Source organism: Sus scrofa, chromosome 14, assembly GCF_000003025.6.
Source record: "Sus scrofa isolate TJ Tabasco breed Duroc chromosome 14, Sscrofa11.1, whole genome shotgun sequence".
Classification (NCBI taxonomy): Eukaryota; Metazoa; Chordata; class Mammalia; order Artiodactyla; family Suidae; genus Sus; species Sus scrofa.
The window spans coordinates 60,920,574-60,942,324 of NC_010456.5; the positions used below are offsets into that span (position 1 = coordinate 60,920,574).

A 21,751-nucleotide genomic window follows, 5' to 3' on the forward strand; every position below is an offset into this window, starting at 1 on the left:
ATTTCCCTATATGGGATTATTACAGTCTTTTTTCCTAAGGTTTTTCCACCATTATTATATTTAAAAGTATTCGCTGAAGTCTGAGTATTTAAGTGCCGAATACCATTATTATGAGCAAGGGCTTTTTCATTTTGATTATTTTCATAAGAATCCCCTCAAGTATGAGGCTTCTTCCTCTTAACATCAAGTAATTTCTCATGTACACTTAATATATCAGGATTCTTTCTTGTAGAGCTTCTATTACTAACAATTGATATTGAAATATTTTGCAAACTCATTCTATACAAGTCATATTTACAGGGAATTTTTCTTGACAAAGTTTGTGCCACTTTCTTAGAAGTCAGTGTTTTATTGCTGAATGCAACTTGTGGCAAATATTTGTCTTGGCTTTCCAAGATTCTCTCTGTTAGATCATGAGCCTTGCAGTCTTCTAGAAATGAAAATGTTGGTCATACCATAAAAATTTGAACATATTTCTAATAGAATTGGACTAAGATACAAGTGTTGTATTATATATTTGTCTTTTGGTTTCAGGAGTCTCTTAGGATCAAAGGGCCTTTTCTTTATCTAGTCTTTTTGGGAAAACAAATGTGGAACAAAGGGATACAACTAATAATAAGCAGACATGTAATTACTCAGCATTTTACAAATAGAACATTCAAAATAGATAGAGATGAAGATGTAAACTCAAGAAACAGTGAACACAGGGTGGAATATTTACAGGATTGGTAGATTCAGGTATAAGAACAATCAAAGAGATTGGGATGGGTCCAGTTGAGCTAATGAAGAGTAAATGGACTGACGAGGAAAACCAGCAGATAAAGGTGTTAGGAAAAATATGAGAAATTGAAGAGACAGACTACAGAGTAGGTCTAATACTCTCAAACCTATATTGTTTTAATAACATTGTGACAAGTTTCATGCTTCCTTCTGAACTTCCCTTATTTCCATTCTACACATAATGGCAAAATAAATTTCTGAATGCACCAACTGCCTCATGTTTGAGGGAAGAGTTATTAGATTGCACTCTAATTCCCCTTCCAGCTGTGATTCACAAGAACATATGAAAGAAAGTATAAAACAATGGCAGACTAAGTGATCCTCTGGCAATCTGGATCTGATATATTGCTCTATTTTGGCTGTGATACTTTAATATTGCTCTAATATAGTAGTTCAACAGGTAAACTACCATGATAATCACATTTACATTCACCTAATTTTCCTTAAAACTTTGCCTGTGCCACAATACAAATACTTAATTTTGCTTTGCTTTTTACATTGCACATTTCCTCGTTTCAGGCTTATACTTGCTATTAGAATTCAAGGATCATATTTTTCAATCCAGTCCCAGAAAATGAGTATGTAAATAAATTATGTTTATTTACCATTTTAAAAGTCTTGTTCATATTTGTTTCCCAGTACAACAAAGTCTATCCAAGCCGAAAAACTTCTGATCTGAACCAAGCACCACATGGAAAATTGTTATGTCATAATTCTAGAAAAAAAGTTTATACCAACTAAATGCACATCAGGTTTTTCAAGCCACCATTCTACAATTCCACAATCAACATCTTCTTCCCTGGTCTAGTCAGTTCTTTGTCTCATTGAATTGCTTAGTTTTCACAATAAGCGGAACATGTGTTCTCTCATCAGCCTACATTCTAGCTTTTGCTCTACTTAGTATGTAGAAAAAAATAACATAATGATACTATTATTCCAAATTTCCAAGCATGCCTTTTCAAATCTTTCTACTTTCTAAACTTTCAAAAGGTATATTTACTCTAAATCTAAAAGTGGTTCCTGTCTAGACCTGTTGTTTTAACACAACCTTAGATAGCACTGCTTTGTAACATATTGTACTTAGTCTACTGTAAGATACATATATTTAGCATTATAAAATCAGGATGCATCTTATAATTGATCAAGTATAATGGGCAGGATATTTTTTCTCAGTGACTCATCAATTATGCTCCAGTTACAAATTATAGTTTCTTAGATTTGAGAGAATATACAAGTTTTTATTAATTTAATGCTGAATTTAAAATGCATCATGCTATTTTATTCTCATTCTTATAACCAGGGGATGTCGAACTTCTCCAAGGGAAAAATGTACGTATTTCAGGTTTTGTGGGCCATACCATCTATCACAATCTTGAACTCTGCTATTAGAGCATGAAATCAGCCAAAGACCATATATAAAAAACTGAGGATGGTTGTGCTGAAAAAAAAAAAAATAATTCACAAAAACAAATGGTAGGTCTACAGGCCATAATTTGCTCTGATCTGACAATGACCATTGCTCATAGCAGGTATTATTAACTCTCTTATTTTCTTTGAACTTGAGTGATTTTAAGTTAATAGACCTCAACAAGCTGTGTATATCAGCATTACCTGGAAAGCTTTTTCAAACACAAATATTTACACACTATGCCATTTTATATCTCATGAACCAGAATTACAGGAAGTATGTATTCAGGAAGAATTCCCTCGCAGTGTTTTCAGAATATGATGTTCTTCCTTTATTTGATTCCAATCAACATGTGTTTATCAAGAGCCTATTTCAGGTTATATACCAACATAATAAAGAGTAATAAAGTGGCCATTTTCTTTGTTAGATCATAAACCACGGATGAAAAAAGCTATGTACTATTAGGTAAAAGATTATATGACTCTGGTTTACTTCCATGTGAAAGATCCACTACATGCTGAAATTGAGAGAAAGAAGAGATGATGAGGGCTCAAATATTCAAGAGGTATTTCTTGGACAATGACAAATTTAACCCACATTTCAAAGATATGCAATATAGAAACAGTAAGAAAATAACCTTTTATAATATACTAAGTGATATTCTAAGTACATTTCATTTATTACTTCATTTAGGATCTAGTTAAGGAAGCAAACAATGAAGAAAGGTGTGACATAGAAAAAGATCTGTCATACCTAAATGGTGTTTGAGGAGAGGGGATCAAATAATGTCTAACATGAGCATAGGCAATAGTAAATTAAGATTAAGGAGGCCAAATCAGGCCATAATGTGCTAGTCAGTGACAGGCAAGTAATTAAGTTTCATGAAATAAATAATCAGAGGAACATATATTTACCCTGTCAGACTACTGAAGAAAAAAAAAAAAAAAGACGTTTCAGGTGAAAGAAACACAAATACTACCACTACCATCACCACCAAAACCTCTCTAACTATGAATAGGAAATGGAAGTAAACTATAAGGGAATACCATTCTCAATGATGTCAGTAGAAAGAGAGAATATGGGAAATATTAGAAGTTTACAAGGGTGCTCAGTATTATATATGAAGTAATACTTATTTACAAAATAAAAAGTAAAAGAAATAACTTGTCTTATGGGCTTGACAATTTTGTTACCAATTTCTGGTTTTATCAGGCTGTGACTAGCAGATGTCATATTTCTACTTTGTAGGACTTATGATGGTTTTCTGTTACTTTCCTTTCACTTGTTTGCAGATGTTCTTTAAGGTCCTTAAAAGGTGTTTTCTCATTGTATTTAGATACACACAAAAATACAATATTGTATAATTAGGAAGGCTGTAATTTTATTACAGTACTTAATTTTATAAGTGTGAACTTGTAATTCCATTAATTACCTATTTGTTTAGATAAATAGCATCAAGTAATTACTACATGTAGCAGTGAAAGCAGGGTTTCCTCTCTTCTCACAAAACAAATTTTAGTAGATTTTATTACATTTTTTATTTTTTATCTTTGTGCTATTAAGCATACAAATGGCTGCATTACTTGAGTTCTCTGTGTAAATGATACCTTTGGATCTCTAGCTTTTATTTTATTTGGCTTTTTTTTTCGTCTTTTCAGGGCCGCACCCACGGCATATGGAGGTTCCCAGGCTAGGGGTCCAATTGGAGCTGTAGCCGCTGGCCTACGCCAGAGCCACAGCAATAAGGGATCCGAGCCGCATCTGCCACCTGCAACGCCAGATCCTTAACTCACCGAGTAAAGCCAGGGATCAAACCCACAACCTCATGGTTCCTAGTTGGATTCTTTTCCACTGCACATTGTGGGAACTCTGGATCTTTTAACAATCAGAAAACCAGCTTACATTTCTTCTTAGTCATTACACTTTCCTCTTCCAATTTTATCATATATGTATCCTTTCTTTATTTCCAAATTAGGTGCCACTAAGAAGAGATTCTTAAGAAAATATTTTAAATGTTCAACTCCTACGATGACCCCTGAGAACATAGTTTCCCAAGGCTTCCTCTTGCCTGGAAATCACTAACTCACCTGGGCAGGTCTGGTATAGAAATTCTTCTTCTAATATCCATGGCTCCCCTCCTTGCTCCAATTTGAAAATTACCTCTGGCTTGGTAGTGAAATAACCTGTAAAAGGAAAATTGACAGAATTGGAGAAAGCAGCATGGACTACAGTAACTCTAAAGAAAGGAAAAGGAAGAGTTTCTGGAACTGCACCTTGATGTGTTCATTTAAACCTTAAATTGGATGTGAAAATACAAACATTTTTCCTGAAACATTCCTTTATTTCCTCAAAAGAAATTAACAATCTTGATAAACAATAAGGTCTTACTATATAGCCCAGGGAACTATAGTCAATATCCTTAGATAAGCCATGATGGAAAAGAATATAAAAAGAATGTAACTGAATCACTTTGCTGTACAGAAAAAATTAATGCAACATCGTAAATCAACTATAATTTTAAAGATAATATGATTTATGCTGAAAAAAAAGAAATTAACAATCTTAGATTCCTGAATCAAAAGCCTCAACAATATTAACCACAAAAGATCACAAGTTTTGGTATCTAAGAAATAAAATGCATGCTATTTGCAGTTTGATTATGAAAATTTTGCTTACCCACTGAGACAAGATTGTGGTAGTTCTCCAGCATCACATCCCTATACAGCATCCTCAGAGAAGGGTCTAGGTGCTTCCATTCCTCCTGGGTGAAATCTACAGTCACATCTCCAAATGACAATGACCCCTAGAACAGCACATTTCTGCTCAGTCTGAAGAGTTCAGAACTGGACTGGCACGGAAAAGATGTATGGAAACGAATTCTTACTAGGTTCACTCTTGAGAGTTTAGATGTTATGATATGCCTACTACGTACATTATTTCACATCAGATTTTGTAAAAGAAAAATAATTTTTTAAATCTGCTTTTTTTTAATTTATTTTATTTTATTTTCCCACTGTACAGCAAGGGGATCAAGTTATCCTTACATGTATACATTACAATTACATTTTTTCCCCACCTTTTGTTCTGTTGCAACATGAGTATCTAGACAAAGTTCTCAATGCTACTCAGCAGGATCTCCTTGTAAATCTATTCTAAGTTGTGTCTGATAATTCTGCCTTTGTTTTAATTTATTAATTCCCTATGCCTTGAAATGTCCTAGCTGTTGTAAATTATAAGAATAAAACCTTCTTGTTCTCCAGAAGGTTAAATACTAAACAAACACAACACACTCAAAAACTCCAAAAATAAGGCATTATTGTAATATTAGAATAATGTAAAATGTATTCTTCAGTTAGGAAAGAAAATAAAAGTTTATTTTGTGTCAACGGCTTGTGCTTAATTGAAGAGGAAAAGCTTTATGGACTTAAATATGATGGATGTATGTTCTTTATGATTATGAGGCAAATTAGCATAAACAAAATATTAGCAGCATTAAAAACTCATGAGTTTATTTCAATTTCTGCCCCAGGATATAGAAAAAAAAAGTAATCATTCTCATTCCTACATTTAAAATGGGCCTAGTAACTTCAGACTCACTTTCTTTTCTAATTTATCAGAACCAAGGACACAAAACACCCAAGTGCCCCAAAATTCAGAAGAGATAACACCTGTAGGGAGAGGGAAAATGTATGCTCTTGCCTCTGCCAGTTGGACTACAGGTACGAATTCCACCCGAATACATGGCATATTAATTGATGAGGACTGCGTATGGGCTGTTGCAATAGACTGTGAAACCCCTGTGGGCCACAGACATTGAGGGGGCTTACACTTTCTTACAGGCTTCTTCTCCACAAACTCCACTGAGCACTTACTCTTTTCTTGGGAGAAGGGAAGGATTATGCCCTTGGCTTACAACTACATCTAGAGAAGGGGCAAGAAAACCAAGAAGGCCACACCCCCAAGACCCATAGACAGAGCCTCCCCAAGAACAAGAGAGGACAATCATCCCACCACTTCCCACCACCAAGCTAACAAGTTAGAATTAGAAGTACCAATAGAATACTGCTGACAGAGGGACTGGAGATAAATAAAAACATGCAAAGAGACTCTGAGGCACAAAGGGAAAACCTAAAAACTCAGAAAGGAAAAGACATGGCTTTGATAAACTAACCCCTATCCTAAAACACAAGGTGTTTTTACAGAAATTTGAAGCCTGTAGTGCACTAAGGGTAATAACACAAACAACATATCTTAAATTCTGCCAACTCCCAACTAGATTAACTCAAACCCCTAGTCTAAAAGCCTAGCAGGAAAGTCATGCTCATTTCCAGGAACAAAATCTATTTACCTCAGTAGAGTCTAACACAAGATATGTGGATTTCAACCAAAAATTACATAGCATATGAAAAGAGACTAACTAAATACTACCAAGACACAGAGTAATCATCAGAACCAGATTCAGATATGACATAGATGTTGAAACCATCTAACATAATTTTAAGTAATTATAACTAATATATTAAAGACTCTAACAGAAATGGTGGAAAACATGTAAAATCAGATGGGTAATTTCAAAAGAGATGATTAAATGGAAATGCTAGAAATGAAAACAGTAACAGAAAAAACAGACATTAAAAACGTCCTCAACAGGCTCAGCAGCAGTTAACAGTCAAGGAAAGAATAAATGAACCTGAAGATGGGTCAACAGAAATGACCCAAACTGAAACTCAAAGAGAAGAAGAAGTGAAGAGAGGGAGAGAAAGAAGACAGAACATTGAAAAGCTGTGAAATATAATCAGATTTTCTGACATATGCATTAGCAGGGACTCAGAAAAAAAAAAGAAAGAATGAGATAGAAGAAATATTTTAAGAAACAGTGGCTTAAAACTTATCTCAATTAATTTCCCTCTTGGCTCAGTGGTAATGAATCCAGCTAGTATCCATTAGGACATGGGTTCGATTCCTGGCCTCTCTCAATGGGTTAAGGATCCAGCATTGCTGTGAGCTGTGGTATAAGTTGCAGACGTGTCTTAGATCTGGTGTTGCTGTAGCAGTGGCGTAGGCTGGCAGCTACAGCTCTGATTCAACCCCTAGCTCAGGAACTTCCATATGCTGTGGGTGTGGCCCTAAAAAAAAAAAAAAAAAAAAAAAAACTCAAGTAATGACAGAAAACAAACCAAAGATTCCAGAAGCTCAAGACTACCAAGAAACATAAATTTCCCCTAAAAGCACAGTTAGGCACAGCATATTAAAGCTGCTTTAAAAAAAAAGAAAGTAAGAAAATCTGGAAGGTAGCCAGTGAACAAAGAAACATTACAAAAGAGAAATAAAGAGCACAATTAAAGCATACTTTAATACAGAAGCCATGCAAACTAGAACACAATGGAGTGACATCCCTAAGGTTCTGGAAGAAAATAGCTAACAATCAAGAATTCTATATTTATCAAAAATAGCTTCAAAAAACAAATACTTTCCCAGAAAAAATTTGAGGAATTCTTCACCAGCAGAACTACCCTACAAGAAATGTTAAGAAAACTCAATATCAGAGCGAAACTTGAATCTACACACACAAAAAAAAAAAAGCGAAGAGGGATAGAAATGGAATAAATAAAAGGGAAATTAAATTAATTTTTCCTGCCCTGATTTTTAATTGCTCTAAAGCAAAGTTTGGGAAACTTTTTCTTTAAAGACCCAGAAAGTAAATATTTTAGGCTTTGTGGGTCATACATTAAATACTGCAAACAAATGACTAGTACCCATGAGGACACAGGTTTCATCCCTGGCCTCGCTCAGTGGGTTAAGGATCCAGCATTGCTGTGAGCTGTGGTGTAGGTCACAGATGTGGCTCAGATCTGGCGTTGCTGTGGCTGTAGTATAGGCCTGCAACTATAGCTCCAACTCGACCTCTAGCCTGGGAACACCATATGCTGTGGGTGCAGCCTTAAAAATACAATAAATAAATAGATATTGCAATTTCTCAACTCTACCACTGTGGTGTGAAAGTAACCATTTACAAAAGCAGGTAGCAAGCTGAATTTCGCCTATGGCTGTAGACTGTGATCCTTGCTCTAAAGGACAACTGACTGTTTAAAGCAAATAGAGTAGCATTGTATTTTGTGTATATAGCATATGTTAAAGTAAGCTGTATGATGCAATAATGGTACAAAAGACAGGGGAGAACTGGGAATATATTGCTGTAAGGTCCTTACACTAAACAGCAAGTAATTTAATATTTGAAAGGAGACTCCAGTGAACTAAAAATGTATATTATAAGCCCTAGGACAACTATTTAAAAACTTGAGAGGTATACATAATAAGTCAATAGCAAAGACTAAAATAGAATAATAAAAAATATGCAACTAATCCAAGAGAAGAAAAAAATAAAGAATTGAAAAAATAGAAAATAGGAAATGGAAAATTTTAATTCACCATATCAATAACCAAATTAAATGTGAATGTTCTTAACAAATTAGATAAAGACAGAGATTGTTAGACTGGGTTTAAAAGAAAAAACAGGACTGGCTACAATAAACTTACCTTAACTACAAAAACATAAAAAGTTAAAGATACAAGATAAAGAAAGAAATACCATACAGGAGTTCCCGTTGTGGCGCAGTGGTTAATGAATCCGACTAGGAACCATGAGGTTTCGGGTTCGATCCCTGCCCTTGCTCAGTGGGTTAACGATCCGGCGTTGCTGTGAGCTGTGGTGTAGGCTGGCAGCTACAGCTCCGATTAGACCCCTAGCCTGGGAACCTCCATATGCCACAGAAGCGGCCCAAGAAATGGGAAAAAGACAAAAAAATAATAAAAAAAAAAGAAAGAAATACCATACAAACAATAACCCAAAGAAAGATGAAGCTGCTATATTAATATCAGACAAATAGACTGATAACACTTTTATTATCAAAAATAAAGATGCATATTACATAATGATAAAGGGAAAATTCTCCAAGGCAAAAGTAAATGTGGATGCACCTAACAAAAGAGTTTCAAAATATGTGAGGTTAAAAATTGACAGAACTAAAAAGAAAAATAGACAAAAAATAATAAAGTTGGAGCCTATTATTTATTTAAGTAATCAAGAGAAATAAAAACAAAATTGGAGAGTTCCCATCATGGCTCAGTGGAAACAAATCTGACTAGCATCCATGAATAGGCAGGTTTAATCCCTGGCCTCTCGCAGTGGGTTAAAGATCTGGCATTGCCATGAGCTGTGGTGTAGGTCACTTTCCAACGAAGAAATGTCCAGGAGTTCCCGTTGTGGCACAGCGGTAACAAATCTGACTAGGAACCACAAGGATGCAGGTTCCATCTCTGGCCTCTCTCAGTAGGTTAAGGATCTGGTGTTGTGATGAGCTGTGGTGTAGGTCGAAGACGTGGCTCAGGGCTCGAATTGCTGTGGCTGTGATGTAGGCCAGCAGCTGTAGCTCCGATTAGACCCCTAGCCTGGGAATCTCCATAGGTGGTTCCTAGGTGCAGTCCTAAAAAACAAAAACAAAGCAAAAACAAAAGAAATGTCCAGAATTAGATGGTTTCACTGATGTATTCTATCAAATAAAGATGAATTTATATCAATTCTTCACAAATTCTTCCCCTAAAATAGAAGAAATGGAACACTTTCTAACTCATTCTATGAGGTTACTGGAATACACATAGGCAGGCAGGCACGCGTGCACACACACACACACACACACACACACACAATCAAAAGCAAAGAAACTACAGACTGATGCAAAAATTTTCAACAAATAGTAGCAAAATGAATCCAGAAGCATATAAAAAGAATTATACACCATCACTAACTGGGGTTCACACCAGAAATGCAAGGCTAATTTTAACCTGGAAAAATCCTTAATGTAATACAACATATTAATAGAGTGAAAGACAAAAAAATCACATGATCAACACTCCATGTTAAAAGTACTCAAAGTACGAATAGAAGGAAACGTCCTTAACTCAATATATGGCATCTATGAAACACCTACAACAAATATCATGTTTAATGGTGAAAAGTTAAACACTTTATTCCCACCTTAGATCATGATTAAGAGAAAAACATCCATTCTCACCACTTTTATTCAGCACTTTATTGCTCAACAATGTACTGTACTATTTAGAATTTATTCAACATTATCCAACACCGAACATTAGCTAAGGCAATTAGGTAAGAAGAAGCAAAAGGCATCTGGATCAGAAAAGAAGAAATAACACTATCTTTATCTGTAGGCGTTGTGATCTTACTCATAGAAAAACCTAAGAAAATCATTTTGAAAACTACTAAAACAAACTAGTTGAGTGATGTTTCAGTACACAAGGTCAATATATACACCAGCAATGAACAATCTGAAAAACAATTCCATTCACAAAAGCCTAAAAAAGAATACTTAGGAATAGAGTTAACAAAAGAAATGCAAGACTTATTACACTGAAAACTACAAAATATTTTTTTTTTAAATTAAAGAAAATAAGTGGAAAGATATTCCATGCTCATGAATGAGAAGATACAAGATGGCAATATTCTCCATACTTTCCAAATTATTTACAGATTCAATATGATCCTATCAAAATCCCACTTGCTTTTTTGGGCAGAAATTTACAAGCTAATTCTAAAATTTACATAAAAATGTAAAGCACCCAGAATGCCCAAACAGATGTGAAAAAGAATTTCAAGGAAATTTCAATACTTTCTATAAGGCTATAGAAATCATGACAGTGTGGCACTGGAATAATAATAGACATATATGTCAATGCAATAGAACTGAAAGTCCAGAAAAGAAAACAAACCTCACATTTATTGATTTACAACAAAGGTGCCAAGACAATTCAATGAGAATGAATAAAAACTGGAAACAACCTGCAGTGCTTTTGGGAATGTGAAATGGTTCACACTCACTGGAAAACTGCTATTTTTCTCAAAAGGTTAGACACAGAGTTAATATATGACTCAGCAGTGCCACCCCCAGGTTATCTACCCAAGTGAAAGGAAGCCACACAAAAAGTTTGTCAAAAATAAAATCAGATCAAGTTAAAACTTTAATAAGAGTTTATGTTTATCGTGCATACAAAAGAACAGACTGAACTGGGAGACCAAAGCAAAAGTGTTAAGAAGCTCAGAGGCACGACCTTACCGAATGAATTATAAAGTGAACAATGAGAAGTAATCTAGCCTTTACAATGATTAGTTATTACAATGGAGTTTTACAGATAGCAGGAGATTAGTTAAAAGTGATTATCTTAGGCGACTTTAGGAAGATGACTCAAGTTTTATGATTATCAGAGATATTATAAAAGTAACCTAACTTAAGCTTTGTTTATGTGGCCTATCTCGTTTTATCTGCTCAAGGGATTTTCAGGCCTAGCCTCTATTTTCCTTACATTCAGCAAGTTGGATACAACCTTTCATAGCAGCATTATTCATTATAGCAAAAAAAATGGAAATAACCATCAACTGTCCATCAAGTGGAGAACAGATCAACAAAAGGTGGTATATTCACACTATAATAAAGAGTCTGACTCTGCTTTTAATTTTGACTGCTATAGGCTTCAAAATCACTTTTGCCTTTCTCTTCTGCCCCACATCCAGGCAAACTGACAAGAAAATCCTTACATCCTCTGGCCCACATGTATGTTCTCTTTCCCAGCCCTAAACTGTAACTGCAATAAAAACCAGGCCACTCCTTCCAACTCATTCTCAAGCCACTCAAGCAAGTTCTAGATCAGCTTGGTTGCTTACCCTGCTCTACCCAGAAATTCCCATGAGGTCATTAAAAAATATTTTAACATCCTCTTAATGAGTGCAAATCTCGACACCCAAGCCAAATTTGGGGTGGACTTTTTTTTTTTAATTATTAAAGTATAGTTGATTTACAATGCTGTGCCAGGCTGACCTGTTTTAATTTGTCTTCTGTGGGGCCACTTACATCCTGGGAGCAATGACCACCACAAACTGGGGGTCTTCTTCTCTTGTTTTTGGCTAGCTAACTGGTTTTGTTGCCTGATGGGAAGCATGTATTTTGAGCTCTGCTGTTTTATGCTTCACTTGTGGGGTGCATCCTGAGCCCTTGCCTCGGCCATAGATTTAACTAACTGAAACTGAAAATTGCACTCTGTTTGCGTTCTACATAGTTGGTGTTAAGGGACAGGAGTGTGGAACTAAGGTCCGTGTTTGGGTCATGTGTTTTGGCCCAGATCTCTTTTTGTGCCTGAAATTGAATCCTGTGTCTCAATTCCTGCATAAACTGTAAGAGACACCAGCATCCCGGATTTTACCTTGTGGCTATTGATTGTATCTCAACCAGGTATTGGTTTACATTGTACGGAGCACTCAGGAGAAAGACTCGTATCCTGTTCAATACATGGGCCTTTTGGGGTCACTCATATGAAGAAACAGCAATTACCACGTCACTCCTAAAAGTCACACCTAAAAGCATCAAGGATGGCTCTCAAGGAGGGGTCAACACAATTGGCTGAACTTTATTGCCACAAATAATTTGGCCTCCCCCAAAGAGAAGGTCTGGGGCTTCTGGGAGGTGATCTCTGGGTTCTCAGTGTATTATGGCTGATTGTAGTTTCTTTGCTTCCCTCAGAGCCTTGGGTCTCATGCGATAATCTTAATGTGATTTAGGGTGGTGTCTGGCCATACCTGTATAGTCTTAGAGTGGGGGCTGGCCATGCCAGAAAGAACAACAATGTGACTCATGGTGAGGGTTTTAGATCACACAGCATCGTCAACCCCAAACCACGCTCAACTGTGTGGGCAATCAATCATGCCTATATAACAGAACCCCAATAAAAACCCTGAATAATGAGGCTTGGATGAGCTTTCCTGGTTGACAATACTCCATATGTACGTACTGTCACATGCCAATGCCTGGAGAATAATGCGTCCTGCCTCCCCACTTGAAGAAGAAATGGAAGCTTCACATTTGAAATCTTCCTGGACCATGCCCTATGTGTCTCTTTCTTTGGCTGATCTTAATCTATATTCTTTCCTGTAGTAAGCCATAGTCATGACTTTAACAGTTTTCAGGGAGTGAGTTATCAAACTCGAGGGTGATTTTGGGGATCCTCAGAACTTGAAGATGGTTCAGAAAAAAAGATGATGGTCTTGTGTGAAGACTGCGCCCTCTAACTTTGTAGCTGACTACAACTTAGTTGACAGGTAAATTCAGCTTGTCATCTTATCATTGGAATTTTTGGCCAACCATCGGCTCTATCTACATATTCTTAAAGACAAAAAGGCCTTTTCAATGGCAGTAACAACAATTCCTTATCCAAAGTTGCCCCTCTTTGGTGAATAACTGAGAATATTTTGCCTCACAGATACTCAAAATATAAAGTCATACATGTCTTTGCACATACTAAAGCCACAATATAAGGCCTTGCCAAGACACTTCTTACCTCCTTTGAAGTTCTAGACATTGTTGATAGTAACCAGAGCACTCATTTCACCTCTTAAAATGTACAACCCTGAGCTCTTAAACAAGGTATTCAATAGAATCTCCATCTCGCTTACCCGCTTCAAGCTGCAGGCTTCATAGAATGTGATAATAACTTATTTAAACAACTTCAAAATCAAATAAAACAGAGTACATTTCTCAAACCTCAGGAGTGAATTGTAATAAAGACCCTGACTCCATTTTTGATGTCTGACACTAACAGCTTTCTAACCCCCACTCCCCCTTCCATTCAACTCCATATCTAGACAATGCCACAAAAGGCCCAGGAGGCTTACAAAGGAACTCTTCCAGGATGTCTCGCCCCCTACCTGCAGCTGAAACCAGGGTCTCTTGTTCTTACTCTCTCTTGAGCTGCTCAAGCCATTTTCAGACTATTTTGTGTTCTCGCTTGTTCTGCCCAGGAAGTCCCACGATGTGGGATCATTTCATAATTTTTTGGTGTGTCTTTACATTTGAACCAAAATTCCACCCTACTCAGGGCAAACACAAGCCACATTTAATGGAATACTATTTAGTCATAAAAAGTGACAAAGTACGATACACGCTCCTATACAGATGGGCCTCAGAAATATTACGCTAAGTGAAAGAAGCCAATTATAAAAGTCTACATGTTCTCCAGTTTATATGAAATGTCCAGAATAGGCATATCTATAGAGACAGATAGTAAATTGGATTAGAGATGAGGGAGGGGGATATGGAGATGGAATGCAATGTGACTGCTGACAACAAGAGGGTTTGGGGGGGGCTAATAAAAATGTTCTAAAATTAGACTGTGGCAATACCTGCAAAATTCTGTAAATTTAATTGTAAAACAAGAGAATTTTATGGTATATAAATTTTATCTCAAAAAGCCATTAAAAATAAAAAAGTTTAAAAAAATTTACATTAGACCAAAGAATTAAAAACACTATGTCTTTAGCAACAGAAAAATACTCAAGTTGTATTGTTTTACCAGGTTCTCACTAATATTGTCTATACACTGAGGGAAATAATCTACAGAAATCTCTCAAAAAAGACAAAGTGAAGTGCTTTGAGGCAAGGTTTATTTGTAAACTATTTTCCAAAACTACGAATCTCATAGTAGAGGTACAGTCACTATGGAAAACAGTACAGAGGTTCTTCAAAAAACTAAAAATAGAGTTGCCATATGATCTAGCAATGCCACATATGGGCATATATCTGGACACAACTAAAATTCAAAAAGATATATGCATCCCTATGTTCATAGCAGCACTATTCAGAATAGCCAAGATATGGAAACAACCTAAATGTCCCAACAGAAGAATGGATTAAGAAGATATGATACATATACACAATGGAATACTACTCCGCCATAAAAAAGAATAAAACAATGCCATTTGCAGCAACACAGGTGGAACTAGAGACTCTCAAACTAAGTGAAGTCACAGAGAGAAAGACAAATACTGTATACCACCTATATGTGGAATCTAAAATATGGCACAAATGAACATATCTACAGAACAGAAACAGATTCACAGGCATGGAGAACAGACTTGTGGTTGCCAAGGGGAGGGGAAGGGGGAAGGAGTGGGTCAGACTGGGAGTTTGGGGTTAGTAGATGCAAACAATTATACATGAAGGGGGTAAACCACTCTCCTATGTATAGCACAGAGAACTATATTCAATGTCCTAATGGAAAAGAATATTTAAAAGAGTGTATATATGTATAACTGAATCACTTTGCTGTACAGCGGACATTAAGACAACACTGTAAATCACCTATACTTCAATTAAAAAAAAAAAAAAAAAGAATTGGTGTGCCCAGAAGTTCTAGGATCTAACCCTTTCTGGGACTGTATCTCCATTCTGAAACTTTGGAGAAAGATCAAATGCCCCAGGGGTTCTCTTTTTGAGTGAGATTTCTGTTTCTAGAGTTGCAGCTCTTTAACCTCATAGAAACTGATTTGTTCCCTAGAGTTGAGAACTTAAGACTAAAGGACAAATTCATATTTGGAATCTTCACCCAGAACCCTAAGTCTGCATCTCCTTGTCCTTTGGAATACTGATCCCTAGAAATTAGAGCCACTAAGGACAAAGACAGACTAGACAATGCCTAGATCACCGGATGACAGAGCTAGGAATCAAAGCAACTGTGCCAGTCTATAAAGTCAGGCGGCCCCGCCCCACCAGTGCCCCCCCCCCCCCCCCCGGGCCTGAGCACAACCCCATGCGTGCGCAAGCGCCCCCTTCCTGCAGACTTACGGACCGCGCCACCCCATAGGAGCTGAGGCGGACTCCTACCCAACAGCACTTCTTCCAGATTGAGACACCCCCGTCTGTCATCTCAGGGACTAGCTGCTCGGTCCCGGGCTCTACTTCCCGGCTTGCGAGTCAGGTGGGAAGGTGGGAAACCAGGATCATAAGAGTTGTTGACAAATCCAGAAACAATGGGATTTCAGGCTTCACGAAATTTCTAGATCTGGGAGGGTGACCAAGACCAAGGCGGAGTGGTGCATGCATAGGACACTTAGCGTCCTGGCTGGAGTTCTGCTAGGCAAACAAATCAAAATCTACATTACTGTAATCCTTCGCAGTTACTCCTTAGCATAACTAGGTACCTATTTATTAAAGGGTTTGGAGATGGCTCCGGATGGCTCGTAGTTCTGGAGTTGTCAATGCCCACCCGGTCCCACCCAGGGAGGTCAGGCTCTATCTATAATAACAACTAAGTGTAAATTGTGGTTTTTAACTGCATTTTTTGCTGTGATCATCAGTCTCTGTCATCTTCACATCTTCTTCTCTTGTTTTCTCTCTTTCCTCTTGTCATCAGATTTAGGACTAGATAATACAGATAACTTCTATTCAATCTTAATCATTTTTTTTTTTTTTTTTTTTTTATAGGTAATATTCATTTTTTACTCTATCAGTAGTATATATAGCTCTGAGGATTAGGATGTGGTAGCTTAGGTTAGAAAAATCTCTTTAAAAGACCTTTGAAGACAATTATTAAAGTTTGACTATGGATAAGATAATAATGAATGTACTTAGTTTTAGAGATACATATTGAGGAGTGAGCTATATCTATTTTATCTATCTATCTATCTATCTATCTATCTATCTATCTATCTATCTACATTTTAGGAGCCACATTCAAAACATATGTAGGTTCCCAGTCTAGGAGTCAAATTGAAGTTACAGATGCCAGCCTACACCACAGCAACGTGGGATCCTAGGTGGTCTGAGACTGAAACCGCAGCTCACAGCAAGGCCTGAGCTTTAACCCACTAAGCGAGGCCAGGGATTGAACCCGAATCTTAATAGATAATAGTCTGGTTAGTTACCTTTGAGCCACAATGGGAACGCCCTTCTCTCTTTTCTTAGACAATTTCCATGAGAAAACCTGTGTTTGTAAATCTTTTTTTTTTTTTTTTTTTTTTTTTTTTTTTTTTTTGTCCCTTTGAGATGCATGCAATTCTTTTTAAAAAGTAAATAAGGCTCTTGTAAATCTTACAATCCAGGAATACCTTCCTTAAATGCCTTGGAGCCATGTCTTTGAAATGTAAACATCAAGGAAGATAGCACCCTATCTCTTGGTGTCTGTAATAAACTACTAAGCTCTTGGCTAAACTTGTAACTACTTGCTTGTCATAGATACAAGAAAGTTTACTTTTCGTTTGGATAAAGACAATTAACTAATGCAGTCGGCTCCTCCAATTACCATGAGAATTTAGGATGAAGTATGTGTAGCCATAATATTGCCAAGTCCTCCTACAAATCTAGAACATAGAAATCCTGGCTATATAAAAGTGTTGTATTTCTTTGGTTTTGTAAGCTCATTAGCAGTTTGCCTGGAATGCACAATGCAGTCTGGTTTAACGCTTATTTAATAAAATACTGTCTTCGTTTCTCCATTTTTGGAGATTTTCTGGGTTGGCAAGAGACTATTTGGGTAGTTATTTTCCCATCACCTCTTACCTAGCAAACCGGTATAGATAGATAGTCCAAATGTATTTTTCACTATATAGATTCTACATGTTTTAAAATTTAATTTTATAAAAATTTAGTATTTTTGTAATTGCTTTGAGAGGAAACTCATTTCTACTGTTGGCACAGAGTAAGCTGATGTCATTAAGTTACCGACCAGGAAATCAGCATATATTCTGTACACATTCCTTAGTGAAACGATAGTTAAACATACCATTAGTGTAAAATTTGAGTACAAATTTCAGAAGAGTGTTCATCAAGCGTTTTTTTTTTTTTTTTTTTTTTGTCTTTTGAAAAGTCGTATACGTGGGACTCGTCTTCTGTTTTAGCTTATTCATATTGTCTCTTCATCACGTTTCACGCGTCATTTTCATTACTTTGAAAGCTAAATTCCTAAAATAAAGTCAGCTGTTACAGGGTGTTTTACTTGGAATGCACTACTTTACTTAGTTCCAAGTACTTTCTTTAAACTACTATCAATATTCATCGAACCACCTCACAGTAGTTTTCCGTTTTCAAGAGCATCCCACTATGGGCTGCCTTTTCTAATCCGTTACCGGTGAGAAATGAAAGGCGGCAAACGCTCACTCAACAGACGAGGCCGAACCTCGTGACGTCACCCAAAGTGGAGGGTCGGCGAAGCCCCCGGGCAGAGTAGTTCCAGAGTGGGGCGCCGGGAGCCTTCTGCGCATGAGCAATTCGAGTAATTCCATCGCCCTTCAGGAAACGCCATTTTCAGTCTCACGCCGCAGGGGGGGAGAGGACTCAGGAGCCTCAGGTCTGAGCAGCGCCGCAGAGGGCGGGGCCTGGAACCTGCGCGGGCCAGGAACCTAGCCCGAGCTGCTGCAGGTGTGTCGGAGGCCTCTCGGCTGGCGCCTGGCCGGGGGCGGGGGGAAGCCGGGCCTCCGCTGCTGCGCGGGATCGGAGAACCTGGCCGTCGCCGGCGCCGTCCCCCTCTGAGCGCCAGACTGCCCTCTGAGAAGGACTGGGGAGGGAGTCAGGGTGGGGGCTCGCTGGGGAGGCTGGTTGTCCGCAGTCTGGTACCTCCCCTGAAGCCGTGTTTCTTGACCTGCGGGAGAAGGGCGGCTCCAGGAGGCCTGGGGCACGGGGCGTAGCGGGGACGAACGCGCGAGGGAAGAGCGGTTTGTGACGTGGATCCCAAGCCCGTCACGTCCGGGCAGGCGCAGCGGCGGGGCAGGCCGCTGGAGACGCGGCGCTGCAAAGCCCGAAGGACCCGGGCTCAACTCCAGCGCCCGCCAATAAATAGGCAGGCTAATCTGGGTACTATACGACTCGAATGCTCATCTGTAAAATTATAGTAACATTTCGAGTCATTTTTTGTATTAAATAGGATAGAATATATAAAGTATGATAAGGATTCAATAAAGGTGAGCTGCTTTATCATTACAAGGTATGCTGTTCTTTTCATTATTGGCTCATTTAATCATCTTAATCATCATGATCTTCCTTTGAATCTGTATAAACCACCTCCATTTTAATGAATTCGAGTCCTAAGGGTTCAGGGAGATAAAACAGCTTATCCAGCCTTAGTAGGTGGGATTTTAATTCTCACTTGTTTTACTCCGTAGTTCATGCTGTTTCCCACCCTAAAATCCGGTCTTGGGTTGTATTTAGTACAGTGATTGTCCCTGAGCACTACTGGAGTGCAGTGGACCTAATCTTACCAAGTAGTATTTTCAAAATCCTTGAGTCTTCCTCAGAACTCCTGTGTAAAAGGTTAATTAAGGCCCTTCCTGCATTTTCTAACCTGTCTCTGTTCTCAGATGACTGTTAAACCTATAAATTTAAACTACATTTGAAACTCTGAATTTTAAGTTTTACTGGAAAAGCTGAGAATTCTGTCCAGGCCAGAGACTAGTTTCTAGAAAGGAGGAATAGGACAGATTGTAAAAGATGAAAACTGCAATTTCATCCATGCTCCATATTATGAAAGTGACATAATGCCTCTGATTGGTTGTGTATCTAGGCTTATTAAGTAGGCATTTTGTAAGGACCAGAGCAGCCAGAAATGATTTCTTCTGCATATGAGAAGGACCTCAGAATTAGGGCAACTAGTTACCTTTTGCTCCATATATAAAGTCCCTGTTTGGGGATTATGATGCCAAATTGTTACTTTAGAAGTTAGATTTGTGTCACTGTCCACAGATTAGATGGCCATGTCAGAATTCATCAAGGCCTAATTAAATTTTACCCTAGGCCCCAACCCAAGGTTAGAAGGGACAATGAATTCTGGGGTACTGTTGGATTTGTGGTGCTGAATTGCAGACTTAAAGAATCAGAATAGTATATGATTGTTCAAAATGACCTAATTCCTTCTCATGTTAAAGATATTAGCATTGAAACAGAGAGTCACTAAGTTTGTTAATAGCAGAGCTTAACATAGAACTGAAGTCTGGTCCAGGATACCATATTTTAGTCAAAACAAGGTTCTTGGAGAAACTGAAATCTAGGGGGAAGAAACATCTTATTTTTGAGAGCTTTGAAGACCTTCTAACTTTCTGGGGTTTATAATATTAATAGGAAAAACTGTTATGACATGTAATTTAAAAACTTTTCCACATCACTAGATACTTCTCTTCAATATCATTTGTAGTGCCAGCATAGGGTTCCATGCTTGGGATATGCATTATATAACTTGCTTAACTAATCTGCTTTTATTGGAGTTTAAATTTTCAATTCTCTTGTGTTATAAATAACACAAGTAAATGGACACATAATTTTCAAAATGGCCAATAGGAAAGAAATGTTTAGATTCACTCAAAATGTCCAAGATTCTGGAGTTCCCGTCATGGCTTATCAGCAATGAACCCGACCAATATCCATGAGGACATGGGTTCAATCCCTGGCCTCGCTCAGTGGGTTAAATGATCCGGCATTGCTATGGCTGTGGTTTAGGCCGGTGGCTACAGCTCTGATTTAACCCCCTAGCCTGGGAAGTTCCGTATGCCACGGGTGCAGCCCTAAAAAGACAAAAAAAAAAGGTCTCAGATTCACCAAGATTATATTACCATCACCAGTGGTGAATCCTTCTTTATCATGGTCCTTCCTATTCCTTCTCATGGCTAAATGGATATTTTCCCAGAGGTTTATTTTTTACTAAAATATTGTGTGTAAATTTTTCACAGGTGATTCCTGAGCTGCAAGATAAGGTGTCTTATGACTTCTATCTTCCAACTTTCTCTGTCTGGCTTCATATTTTCTACTTCCCTAATAGCAGCAGAAAATGAACAAATTCCGGGTGAGTCATTTATTTAGTTCTTACTTTACTTCACAGATGTGTGTTTTTAGTGAGTTTTATGAAAGAGAGCCCATATATTAAATTGGAAAAGTGGAAATAGTTAAAAATCACCTTCGGGGAGAATACTGTTTGAATACCACAGCAGTCCAAGTTGTGGTCTGCAGACCTCTGGGAACTTCAAGACCCTTTTAAGGCACATGTGAGGCCAAAACATAATACCAGTATGTAAACTGCCTTTTACACTGTAAATTGCACTTTATGTGTAAAAGCAATAGATTGCTATCTGTTTGGCATAAATCAAGACAATGACACCAATGGCATTGTATTCCTCCTCAATATACTCATAATAAAAAACTGCCACTTTTACCTAAGGCTCTCCTTGATGAAGCAGTAAAACTATTAATTTATTCAATTTTGGCCCTTGAGTACATTTTTTTAATATCAGCAGAGTAAAATGGGAAGTTCATATAAAGTATTTTTTGTATACTGAGGTATGATGGTTGGTTGTCTTGAGGAAAAGCATTTGTGTGATTTATTTGTGAGCTCCCAAATCACTTTTCATAGAATATCATTTTTACCTGAAGGAGCAACTGGCAGCAAACTATGGTTATTCAGACAGTATCCAAACATTTTCTCAAAAATGAGTGAAGTGAGCTTGTCATTCCAATGAAAATAACTGTTAGTATTTGTTGCTAATAGTAAAACTTGACGAGTTCCTTGGTGCCTCAGTGGGTTAAGTAAGCATCTGGCATTGTCAATGCTGTGGTATATGTTCCATTCCTGGCCCAGTAACTTCCATATGCCATGCATACGCCCCCCCCCAAAAAAAAGAGTTGAGAAACAATTAGAATGTGAAGCTGACAAATACTTAAAGACTTTCCTAATAAAGACTGGTGA

The 21,751-nt window shown here is 37.5% G+C and overlaps 2 protein-coding genes across 11 annotated transcripts in view; one reads left to right on the forward strand and one right to left on the reverse strand.

Annotated features, from left to right (window-relative positions):
* On the reverse strand, nt 118–17,935 carry LOC106506010 (zinc finger protein 33B-like). Of its 6 annotated transcripts, none has more exons than XM_021072380.1 (5): nt 17,810–17,917; nt 15,874–16,158; nt 4,865–4,991; nt 4,276–4,371; nt 118–430 (listed from the first exon to the last, which is right to left on the reverse strand). In XM_021072380.1, the coding sequence occupies exons 2-5, from the start codon at nt 15,952–15,954 to the stop codon at nt 156–158; spliced, it is 579 nt and encodes a 192-aa protein (XP_020928039.1). In that variant the 5' UTR covers nt 15,955–16,158; nt 17,810–17,917; the 3' UTR covers nt 118–155. The 6 variants fall into 6 exon arrangements, with proteins under 6 accessions (XP_020928039.1, XP_020928040.1, XP_020928042.1 ...); XM_021072381.1 differs by having other exon boundaries at nt 15,874–16,161; nt 17,810–17,896; XM_021072383.1 differs by lacking the exon at nt 15,874–16,158 and having other exon boundaries at nt 17,810–17,935.
* The window catches only part of ZNF25 (zinc finger protein 25), a 31,390-nt gene continuing 26,689 nt past the window's right edge, over nt 17,051–21,751 (forward strand). For 2 of the 5 annotated variants that reach the window (XM_021072378.1, XM_013983246.2), the window contains exons 1-2: nt 17,051–19,006; nt 20,742–20,854. Coding sequence is in view for 3 of the 5 variants with exons in the window: in XM_013983246.2 (XP_013838700.1) it covers nt 20,840–20,854 (15 nt within the window). In the remaining 2 variants the exon portion in view is untranslated. The remainder of the gene's footprint in view (nt 19,007–20,741; nt 20,855–21,751) is intronic. The other 3 variants (XM_021072377.1, XM_005670992.3, XM_005670993.3) reach the window with 2 other exon arrangements.